General features: G+C 47.0%; 1 protein-coding gene across 1 annotated transcript in view; it reads left to right on the top strand.

The window, feature by feature from the left end:
- Window positions 1-12,140, top strand: part of TCTE1 (t-complex-associated-testis-expressed 1) — a 16,381-nt gene extending 4,241 nt beyond the window's left edge. Inside the window, exons 2-6 of the mRNA XM_044675329.1 lie at window positions 4,401-4,580; window positions 8,031-8,599; window positions 10,542-10,991; window positions 11,722-11,873; window positions 11,927-12,140. Coding sequence (XP_044531264.1) covers window positions 4,401-4,580; window positions 8,031-8,599; window positions 10,542-10,991; window positions 11,722-11,873; window positions 11,927-12,140 — 1,565 coding nt within the window. The remainder of the gene's footprint in view (window positions 1-4,400; window positions 4,581-8,030; window positions 8,600-10,541; window positions 10,992-11,721; window positions 11,874-11,926) is intronic.

Here is a 12,140-nt window from a genome sequence, read left to right as displayed (position 1 = left end):
TAAATGCACCTGTGGCCATCACTGCCTCCCTGGATCGCTGCAGCACCCACCAGGGGGCGGTGGCGCCCACTTTGGGAATCACTGGTTTAAACAATCATCTCCCACCTCAACTGTCCAAGCAACTCATGGCAATATTGTAGAGGGGGTCATAAGATCATAGATTTAGAGCTAGAAGAGGTCTTCCATTGAGCCCAATCTTTATTTTAAAACATGCTGAAATTGAGTTTTGGAGAGAATAATTGGCCAGGATCACAGGGCTAAGTAAGTATGGGGAGCTCTGAGGATTTGAACCCAGGACCTCTTGACTCCAGGGCCCATGCCTTATCCACTACAAAACCAATCTCCAGTTCCCCCAAGACATGGTTCCTCTCCCTCAGTTGTGGAAGGTTTTGTGGTTCTTTGCCTTCTCCTACAAACATAAATTGGAAAAACTTACCTCTAGGAAGCCAACACCCAAATGACTGATCAGACCCAGGAACTGACCAGTTGCCTGATGGTTTTTAAACTTTCATTCAAAGTCCATTCTCAGGAACTCTAATCTCTGACCTTTGCTCAGAAAAGAAAACAGAAAGGCAAACGGCAGCCAGGTCCAGGAAGTCTGGGGGTTCCTTTCTCAGGCTTCTCTTGCTGAAAAGGGATGAACTCCCACCCCCTGCCTTGGTTCCCTCCCCTCTATTATTTTGAAGAGAATGCATTGGAAAGGGCAGAGCACCTTCACAACTTGATTTTATAGATTGTGAGAAAAAAGTTCCTTTTTCGCCCCCTGTATCCCTCCTGACTGACTCTCATTTGCTAGTCATCTTGTTGGCAGGCCCATCAGAGGAGGTCCTTGTGTCCCTTCACTGGGGAGAACTACCTCCTCTTGGGAGATGCCCTTAGATAAAAGCTCACACTCTCTCATCAGGTTGATTTGGGAAACCACCCAGTTAGTTGTTCAGAGGTTCTCCTGATCAGGAACTTCCCTCTTATAGCAGAAAGGTAGACTCCCGAGAGGAGATTCCAGGCACCACTAGGTTTGGATAACTTCCAATTAGCCATCCCTGAGAAGGCATTCCTGTGCTGGGAAGGGGTTTGGACCTCTCAGGAAGATCCCAAGCTGGAACAGAACTGACATCATGCCTTCTGCCTTCTGCTGAGTCAATGGGAAGGTGACTCAGAACCAGGCAGGGCCTGGATGAGCTCCCTACTCTCCTCTCTTGTCTTTCCCATTTCCTCTGGGAGCAACCACCCCCTCTTTCGTGGCCCTTGACCCAAACCAGAATAAATACCCCAGGAGCCTAGAAGCTAGGGAACACCTCGTCTAGGGATTCCCAACCCTCATGAAGACCTCTCCACTTCTTAGAGGACCTGTTCTCCTTCAGAGACACCATCTTCTCTCAGCAGACCCACCTGCTTCCTCTCTTCATATCACCCTTCCCAGAATTCATCCCTCCCTCAAACTCTGTCCCCTCTCAGAGACAACATCCTCTTTCTCTCATTTATTTTTTTTAATCCCCTATCTTCCATCTTAGAATCAATATATTGGTTCCAAAGCAGGAGTGGTAAGGGTTAGGTAAAGGGGGTTCAGTGATTTGCCCAGGGTCACACAGCTAGGAAGCATCTAAGGTCACATTTGAACCCAGGACCACCCATCTCTAGGCCTGGCTTTTAATCCACTGAGCCACCCAGCTACTCCTCAGCATCCTCTTTCAAAAGACCCAATTGTCCCATTCAGATGCCATTCATTCTCGGGCCCCTTTCTCCTTACAGTCTCAATCTTTCCTTCCCACCCCACCTCTACCCCACCACATCCCCACAGGCCTCTCATTGTCCAGGCTGATTATCAAATGTGTTGGATTCTAATTGGCATGAATCTGAATCAAAATGCAAAGATCCCAACCCTGGCTCCTTCCCTTTCCTCCTCTTCTTCCAGGGCAGACCTCTGCCTCACAGATAACCAATCCCACTTAGGGATCTTCCGAACCCTCCCTCCTTGCAGACTCCTCAGTGGTGGAGGGGCTGCCTAGAAGGGACCTGTGCTGCAGCCAGCACTGAGCCACCGAGTCGGGCCAGACAGGGGGGCAGCACCATCTGCTGTGCTCCCTCTGCCAGGGAACACAGTGGCTTGGTTCAAAGGAGCCCTCCCCACTGTGCAGGAAGCCAAGAAACGATTCAAAAGGAATCCAGGCAAGGTGGGGAAGCAGGCAGAGGCTTGAGGACGAGGTCAGAGGGGGCCCATCTAGGTCCTACAGCCTCCATCCTGGGCCCCATAAGTGAGGCTAAAAAGATGCTCTTATGGCACAATCACATCCCCCAAAATTCAGACCCAAATTTACCTCCATTTTCACTGCCAACGCATGCCTGCTGTTGTCTGGAATGTCAAGAGTCTGGAGGGAGAGAAAAGGAAACAAGGGGCCTCCTTCCTTGCTATCCCCCCTTCTCCACTTCCTTCCCATCCCTTCTTTCGGTTGACTCACTCCTAGGAAGAAGTCTAGTCCATCATCCAATATCATCCCCCTGTGGTCCCCAAAGGGTCAGGGAGATAAAAGATGACCCTCTCCCCAATCCCAAACCAGAAAGCTGAGCTTAGAATGTCAATTCATAGCAAAAAGGAATAATTTCATTCATTTTTTTTAACCCTTACCTTCGGTCTTAGAATCAGTTCTGTGTATTGGTTCCAAGGCAGAAGAGCAGTAAGGGCTAGGCAGTGGGGGTTAAGTGACTTGTCCAGGGTCACACAGCTAGGAAGGGTCTGAGGCCAAATTTGAACCCAGGACCTTCCAACTCTGAGTCAGGCTCTCAATCCCCTGAGCCACCTAACTGCCACTCATTTCATTCTTTGCACCCTGTCACTAACATCTAGTTCAGTGTCTGGCACATAGTAAGTGTTAAAATAAATACTTGATTGATTAGAGGTCTTGGGTCAGACCAGTACTCTAGAAGGATGAGGATGGAGAAAGGAAAAGCCTGGGACCATAGGCCATCAGGAAGAGGGAAGGGCCTGACCAAGGCAGTTTCCTTGACCTGAGACTAGCCTCTGGACTGTGGAACAGACCATCCAACTAGAGCAGTGATTCCCAAAGTAGGTGCCACTGCCCCCTGGTGGGTGCTGCATCGATCCAGGGAGGCAGTGATGGCCACAGGTGCATTTATCTTTCCTATTAATTGCTATTAAAAGTTTTAAAAATTAATTTCCAGGGGGCTAAGTAATATTTTTTCTGGAAAGGGGATGGTAGGCCAAAAAAGTTTGGGAACCACTGAATTAGAGCATGGGCCTGATTCTATTGCAACCCACCAAGCCTGTTAAGAGGGAGAAGTCAGGCCCAGTTTAGGGGAAGGAGGATGTGGGTGGGAGAATAGCCCTCTCTTCCGTCCTAAGGCGCTCTGATTCGTGGGAGATGAGGGGAGCTGGAGATTTGTGTATCCTTTGTGTGTATAGAAAAGCTGTGGATACACTTCTCTCCACAGTCACAGGCATGCTCCCATGTGCATCCATTTTTGCAAAGCCAATCGGGTTCCCTCCCAAAGGCTATTCTGCAGCAGCTCTCAGTCCAATTGCTTGAGACTTTTGCTGTTACTGGCAGGAACAAATCCTCATCCCCTCTCCCCATTTCCACCAACCACATCCCCTCAAAGCGGTACCCCAACTCCCTCAAAGCGAGCAAGCCAACCTCTGTCAAGTAAACCCATTGCTTACTTGATCTGTAAACCAAATTCTAATTAAAGAACTCTCTATTAAACGTTGAAGTTTAATCATTTTAAAGTATTATCCTTTGGTGATTAAACCCCCATTTGCCCAAGAATAAAGAAATTCTCTCCTTTAATGGTAAGGTGAAAAACAGTGTTGCTTAGTGAAGAGAGAGCTGGCTTCAAAGGCAAGAAGACCTAGGTCAAGTCTCATCTGACACGTACTATGACCCTGGGCAAGCTATTTCTCAGCTCTTAGTACCCCTAGGCAATTCCAAAACTATAAATTGCAAGAAGGCAGCAATCTGCATTGGTAGAGGAAGTTCCTTAACCTGGCTTCCTGCCATCCCAAAATATTATGACCAACAAACTCCCACGGTCCCCTCTTTGCCTCAGTGTGCCCTGGCCCCACATCCATTCCTCTAATATTCCTCTGGGGTCCCCACTGTTTCCCTCGTCGCCTTTCCCTCGCCCTGGCTGCCCACTCTTCTCTTTCCAGCTCTTCCTATATCCCAGGCTAACCTAAAAGAGATTCCGGGATGGCACTGGCCACAGCCCAGCTTGACCTCTATCTCCATCTTTATCATCAAGCATTTTGTGGATGCCTGCGCCATGCCAGCTACTGAAGGACACTAACCATGTCTCTTGCCCTAGGACCTTGGCAGCGACTTCTTCCGGCTCTTTCTGCTTAAGGAGTCTCCTGCTCCCAAACCAGTGAACCCTTTGTGTCACAGGCTTAGCCTGCTCCCAGGTAACCATGACGGTCCCCCCACCATCAAAGACCGCAGGGGCCAACCCGGCCAACAACTCCCGGAGGATGCGTCGCATCATTTCCGAGGACCCCGAATGGAGCCTGGCCATCGTACCCATGCTCTCTGACCTCTGCTTGCAGCATATTATCAGCAACTTTGAGAGTAAGTCCCATTTATCCCTACTAACCTCAGGGAGGCTGCTCTGGAAGCTACTGGGAGGAGAAGCCCAAGAGGATCAGGGGCAACAGAGTCCCTGGATATTGTGCCATGGCTTCCTAGAGAGGTGCCCTATCAGCTAACCAAAGGGAAGGTTTTCAGCTTCCAGGATTGGGCCTCTCCCCCAACTCTCAGCTTCCTCCACATCTAGTAGCTTTGCTCTCAGCCATCCTGGGTTCACAGCAGCCCCCAGTCCCAGTCCTGACCACCGCTAAACTTCTTTTTGTTGATGGCTTAGAAGAAATCTTTAGCCACAGTGGAAAGTTTTCCAGTCCCAGGTAAAAGCTAAACCAGCTTCAAAGAATACCCCATCTAATGGGGGAGACATAGTCCCTTCCTTTAGAGTGTTTCCACTTAGTTAAGAGAGGTAGGCACTGCCAATCTGATGGGACAGGTACTGTCCCTGCCTTTAAGGAGCTCTCAGGCTCCTGGAAGAGGCACAATTACTTACTGGGGCTCCTAGTGTCACAAGGAAAGACAGGAAAAACACAAGAGTCCTTACAAGCCAATGCATGAATGGAAACACCAATAAATATTAATTGATGTTCATAAATACATAAACATCCTCTACTGGGGTTCAGCCCATGTCCTCCTGGAACATGGTGTAACTGTTGCCCTCACAACCTTTCTAGCTTGCCCAAAATGCCCTTCTTTGCTCTCTCTCTTGACCAACCCTAGCCCAACCAATCTCTCCTGAAATCTGAGGGGGAGTTTGTTTGTTTGTTTTATAACTCCTTCCCTTTCCCCTTAAAATCAATACTGTGTATTGGTTCCAAGGCAGAAGAGTGGTAAGAGCTAGGCAATGGGGGTCAAGTGACTTGCCCAGGGTCACACAGCTGGGAAGTGTCTCTGAGGTCAGATTTGAACCTAGGACCTCCCATCTCTAGGCCTGGTTCTCAATTCATTGAGCCACCCAGTTGCTCCCTCAACACTCTCATTTTGTAAATGAGGAAAATGAAGTACAAAGAAATGAAGATTTGCCTGAGATCATAGACGGGGCAAGAAAATTGAGCCTAGATGTTGACTCCAAATTCAGTGAGTCTTCCCTGAGCCAGAGGAACTGGGTTCAAATTCCACTTTTTAAAAAACTCTTCCCTTCTGTCTTAGAATCAATACTGTGTATTGGTTCAAAGGCAGAAGAGTACTAAGGGCTAGGCAATGGGGGTTAAGTGACTTGCCCAGGTCACACAGCTGGGAAGTGTCTAAGGCCAGATTTGAACCCAGGAACTCCCATCTCTAGGCCTGGCTCTTAATCCACTGAGCTACCCAGCTACCCTGGAGAGGTTTTTTAATTAAATATTATTTTTTTCAGTTATATGTAGAAACAATTTTTGACAATTGTCTTCTGATATTTTCTGATTCAGACTCTCTCCCTCCTGCCCTTCTTCTACTTCTGAGGCAGTAAATAGTTTGATACAAGTTATACTAGTGCCTTCCTGCAGTACATACAAAATCTGAGTTTCAAAGGACAGGCTGGCACAAGAATTATTATTAGACAAGGTGAATGTCCATGTTGGGAGTAAGGAAAATGTTTGACAGAAAGAGTAAGGATGAGTTAGGAGCGATCTAATGAGATGCCCTTATAAGTAACTGAGGGTAAACTGAGGCACCCTGACTCTAACATCTACTATCTCCATGACCTCAGGTCAGTCACTCAACCTCCCCTGACTTCAATTTCCTTATTTGTAAAATGAAGAGGACTAGCCTAAATAACTTCTAAGGCCCCTTTTACTCCTTCCAGCTTAATATCCAGGATTCCATGATCATATGATCCACCATTTGTCAGATAATGGATGGAAAGAGTCCTGGATTGGAAGTTGAAGAACCTGGGTTCAAATCTTATGCCCATCACTCAGTCTCCTCCAATGTAAAATGAGGGGAATTGAATGAGATGATTTCTGATATCCCTTGTCGATCTAGAAATATGATCCTAGGATTACTATGTTCCTTCAGGGCAGGGACTCTCTTGATCTTCCCAGGTCAGAAAAAGAGCAGAATAAACCCTCTATGCAGCTCAATACCAACTTTAGATTCCTGCATACTGTCCCACTTCTAGCTGGGTCCACTTAGGAAGACTCTGGATCAAATTAAAGAGTTCAAAGCAAGCTCCCTTCTTCCCAGAAGCCTTCCCTGACTAACTACACCCTAGATTGTCTTCACTAATCTTCCTTGAGACATCTAGATGTAAGAATTCTGGTCCCAGAGTCAGGAAGAACTGAGTTCAGATCCAGCCTTGGGCTTTTACTAATTGTGACCCTGAACAAGTCAATTGACCTCAGTTTGCCTCAGTTTCTTCAACTATAAAATGTGGGTAATAGCACCTAACACACAGGGTTGTTGTGAGGATCAAAAGAGATAATATTCATAAATATTTAACAAGGTGCCTGGCTCATAGTAGGTGCTTTATAAATCCTGATTCCTTCTCTTCTCTTTCCCAGCCCATGATCTAGTTTAAATAGCCCACTGGTTATTCCCCGTACCATACATCCCATTTTGCACAGGTTTTCCCTCCAAGCTTAGAATGTTTTCCTGTTTGAACTCCTTCTGGATTCTCCCAGTGACATCAGAGTACAGAGAGAGGTATATTTTGGGGGGAACATGACCAATTTGGCAGCTTATTTTGTTTGACTATGCCTCTATGTTACCAGGGTTTTGTTTTTCAATGAAATGGGGAAGGAAGTGGGAGTGAGAGAAATTGGAATTTTTGTTCATTAAAAAAAAACTGATTTAAAAATAATTATTATCCTTGGCAGATAAAATAGAAACAGATTTTAAAAAAAATTTTAACAAAATCCCCCCAGTTGCTAGTGTCCTATGCCAACCAGTTTGTTTTTGTTTTTCATATAATCCTCTGCTTACTTTTCTGGGAACTTCTAAGAATGTTTAAGTTCTTTGAAGGCAGAAACTCTCCCTTTTATTGTTCCCTGTTGCCTCTAACAATAGGTAATATTTATATTTATATATGGTTGACAAATCGCTTTGGGGTATATTACCTCATGTAATTTTCACAGCCACCACAGTGTTGTTATTTGGGGTCTTCTTGCAAAGATACTGGTGTGGTTTGCTTCTCCAGCTCATTTTACAGATGAGGAAATTAAGGCAAACGAGTTAAGGGTAACTAGTAAGCATCGGAGGCCACACTTGAACTCAAATCCTTTTGACTCCAGACCCCGCACTCCATCCACTGCCCCCCACCCCACCCCAGTTGCCCCAGCTACCATGGTAGGCAGGCGCTATTATCCCCGTTTAACAGGTGAGGAGACTTCCCCAAGGTTACTATTTGAACTCAGCTCTTCCTCTGAGTCCAACACTGAATCCATTCCTTCACCCCTGGAGTTCGGTAACTGATTCCAGATAAGATAACCTTTGATTCCACTTTGCCTTTCCTCCTCACAGCCAAGCCCATACTCAGAGAGCTCCGCCCAGACCAGCAGCGGAGGGTGCTAGATCGCATCTCCCTGGATGTGCCCCTGAATGTGGTGGCCAACCTGATTTCGGACGAGGAGTACTGGCACCGCCGCTGCAACAAGTGCTGGACGGTGGGCCACGTGGAGAAGTACGGAAACAGCTGGAAACGAATGTTCTTTGAGAGGCACCTCCAGGAACGTTTGAAACTCTTCATTCCGGGAACCACGGACCCCAACGAGATCCTAGACTTGGTGCCTCTCTGCAAGGACTACGTGGTCAGGCTCCAGGTGGACCAGTTCCTGCCCCCCGTGAAGCTAGAGCAGCCGGGCCAGGATCTGGAGCAATCAGACTCAGCCAGTGAGGGTGAGCCCGAGGAACTCAACATGGATCACTTCCAGCTGGATGAACTGGTGGGCAAACTCCATCGTCTGGAAGAGCTGGATCTGGTGTACGGAGTGAAAGACTGCGGCATGAACTTCGAGTGGAATCTCTTTAACTTCACCACCCGAGACTGCTACTCCCTGGCTGCCACCATTAAGGCTTGTCAAACTCTCAAGGTAGTGAAGCCTCATCCCCTTGTCCCACCCACCCCCTTTTTTTTCCCCACAGAACCCCAGAATGTCAGGGCCCAGTCGTCCACAGCACAAAGGAGTGAAAAACATTCTCTGATTTAGAATCAGAAGATCTGAGTTTGAATCCAGATTGTCATTAACTAGCTGTGCCTATAGACAAATCATTTCATGTGTTTCCTCATCTAGAAAATGGGAAGTGGGTAGCTCAGTGGATTGAGAGCCAAGTCTAGACGCCGAAGGTCCTGGGTTCAAATCTGACCTCAGACACTTCCTAGCGGTGTGACCCTGGGCAAGTTACTTAACCGTCATTGTGTAGCCCTTACTGCTCTTCTACCTTGGAGCCAATACACACAGCATTAGTTCTAAGATAGAAGGTACTACACATACAGAGAGAGGAGAGAGAGAGAGAGAGAGAGAGAGAGAGAGAGAGAGAGAGAGAGAGAGAGAGAGAGAGAGAGAGAGAGAGAGAGAGATTTCCCTTCTAGGGGGCAGCTGGGTAGCTCAGTGGATTGAGAGCCAGGCCTAGAGATGGGAGTCCTAGGTTCAAATCCAGCCTCAGACACTTCCCAGCTGTGTGACCCTGGGCAAGTCACTTGACCCCCATTGCCTAGCCCTCACCACTCTTCTGCCTTGGAGCCAATACACAGCTGACTCCAAGATGGAAGGTAAAGGTTTAAAAAAAAAATTAAAAAATTTAAAAAAAAAGAAATTTCCCTTCTAAGGTTAGCTTTAGTATATGAGCACTTCAGGAATTTCAGTCTTGTCATTGGGTTGCTATTCCTTCCACCAGCTCAGATCTCATCCCTTTTAAGAGAGAGTTTTTAAAGTGTGTTAAAAAAAAATTCATGACTTTCTTCTAATATATAGGCCACTCTTCAGACCAAAGACATAAAACCCAGTGTTAGACTCATCACTCAAAGCCTTTTTCCCAATGGTAAGATCTCCCAACATTTTGACAGTTTCACAAACTAGAGTTGGAAGAGGCAGCTAGGTGGCAGAGTAGATAGAGTACTGGTCCTGGAGTAAGGAAGAACTGAGTTCAAATCCAGCTGTATGACACTTAACCCTGTTTACCTCAGTTTTCTCTTTTATAAAATGAGCTGGAAAAGGATATGGCAAACAACTCCAGTATCTTTGCTAAGAAACCCCCAAATGAAGTCCTGAAGAGTCAGACACGATTGAATTCCAACAAGAGCTGGAAGGGAACTCAGATGCCAGTTCAGGCATCTAACTTCCTCATTTTGCAGAGAAGGAAACCAGGGCCAACAAGGTAAAGTAACTTGGGTAAATTTGTTCGGGGAGTTAGCATTTGAACTCACATCCTCTGCTTTCAAAACCAAAGTTCTTTATAAAGTACCACCCTGGCTCCCCTTAAATAGCCTGCTAGATCTTAGGGTCTCCTCCATACCACAGTGAAATATCAATGGAGAATGATGGGACTTACTTATAATAATAATTTCATATGGTGTGTTTAAATCCACAAAGTACTTTACAAATATCTCGGAATCGTCCAACAATCTTGCAAGTAGGTACAATATTCTATTTTCTTCATTTCATAGATGAGGGAACAAATACTAAGAAGGTTGAGACTTGCTTAAGGTCACAGAGCTAGCAAGTATCAGAGGTGGGATTTGAACCCAGGTCTCCCCAACTCCAAGGTCAACACTGTCCACGGAGAATACTTCTTTTAGCAAGCTAGAGAGATCTTTACTAGTTATGCCATCACCCATATCCCATCCTATATCATCCTCCCATGCAGGGTAAAGATGCCCTCCACCTTCAGAGCCCAATCCAAGGAGTCAGGCTATGGGACAAGTGCTAGAGATTCAGATCACTGCTTCCCTCCCTATGCCCATGTTCCCTGAGAAAGAACAGATAGGATAAGTTCTTACTCAGTTACCCCCAGGAAACTCTTCTGCCCCTTCAGGTGTTTAAACTGACTCGGAGCAAGGTGGATGATGAGAAGGCTCGTATCCTGATTCGAAGCCTCCTGGACCACCCAGCCCTGCTGGAGCTAAACCTGTCACACAACAAAATTGGGGACCGAGGTGTGAGGGCTGCAGCCAAACTGATCAACCACAGCCAAGTGAAAATCCTCAACCTTGCCAACAACAGAATCAGAGCTATGGGGGCCCAGGCACTAGCCCATGCTCTGTCCTACAACACCACTCTCATCTCCCTCAACCTTCGCCTCAACTGCATCGAGGACGAGGGTGGGCAGGCTGTGGCCCATGCCCTGCAGACCAACTCAACCCTCACCTACATAAACCTGGCGGGCAACGAGTTATCTGAGCCCACAGCCACTCTGTTCTCCCAGGTGCTGTCAGTCAACACCACCCTGACTTGTATCAATCTCTCCTGCAATCACATTGGTTTGGTGAGTCAGCTAGGAGGGCCCTAGGAAGGGATGGCAATGGGGCAGATGGGCAAAGGGTCAGTGGTAGGAGGTATGGCATTATTCAGTGCTGTAGATAGACTTGAATTTTCTTTAAACCCTTACCTTCTGTCTTAAGATCAATTAAGACCGAAGAAGAGTAAAGAGTAGGCAATTGAGGCACACAGCCAGGAACTGTCTGAGGCCACATTTGAACCCAGGTCCTCCTCTCTCTAGGGCTGGCTCTCAATGCACCGTCACCCAGCTGTTTGAAAATTTTTTTTAAACCCTTAACTTCTATGTATTGGCTCCTAGGTGGAAGAGTAAGGGTGGGCAATGGGGGTCAAGTGACTTGCCCAAGGTCACACACCAGCTGTTTGAATTTGATACCAGTCTAAGTAGACATGCCACAGCAAGGGTTGTAGAGGAAACTAATGGAGCTGAGAGACAAGAGAGGAGGGCTGGAGGACACTATTTGTAGACTCATGGTATCATGACCCATTGAACCATAGTCATGAAACTTAGATTGACAGGGACTTCAGATATTACAGAATCTAACTTCTTCATTGTACAGAGAAGAAAACAGGTCCAAAAGTGAAATAGCCTCATCAAGGTCTCATGTTGTCCCCTCTTAGAATAAGGCCACCCCCCAGGAAAAATGCCTCTCTAATTTATCCTTCCCGAAAAGCTCCCCACCCTTACCATTTTCTCTTCCTCACACTCCATGGCACAGGATGGTGGGAAGCAGCTTTTGGAGGGCATGTCTGACAATAAGACCCTGATGGAGTTTGACCTGCGGATGTCTGAGATTGGCCAGGAGAGTGAATACCTCATCAATGTGGCTCTCAATGCCAACCGAGAGGCTGCTCGTCTTCGAACCTTGCAGTCTACCTGCTGTCATATAACAGTCAGCAAACTCAACATCGCGACTACAATAGCAACAGCGACAACAGAGACAGCAACAACGACAACAGCGACGGCAATGACCAGTTCAACGACTACAATGGCCAATTCGACAATGACAGTGGCCAATTCAACGATGACGATGACAACAGCTACAACAGCGACAATGCCAACAGTGACGATGGCAGCAAGCGTGACAAGCTCCTGAGGCGTCTACCTGCTATTAAGCCCGCCTCCCCCTCTCACTGA

Source organism: Gracilinanus agilis, chromosome 4 (assembly GCF_016433145.1).
Source record: "Gracilinanus agilis isolate LMUSP501 chromosome 4, AgileGrace, whole genome shotgun sequence".
NCBI lineage: Eukaryota > Metazoa > Chordata > Mammalia > Didelphimorphia > Didelphidae > Gracilinanus > Gracilinanus agilis.
This window is presented reverse-complemented; position numbering and strand designations above follow the sequence as displayed.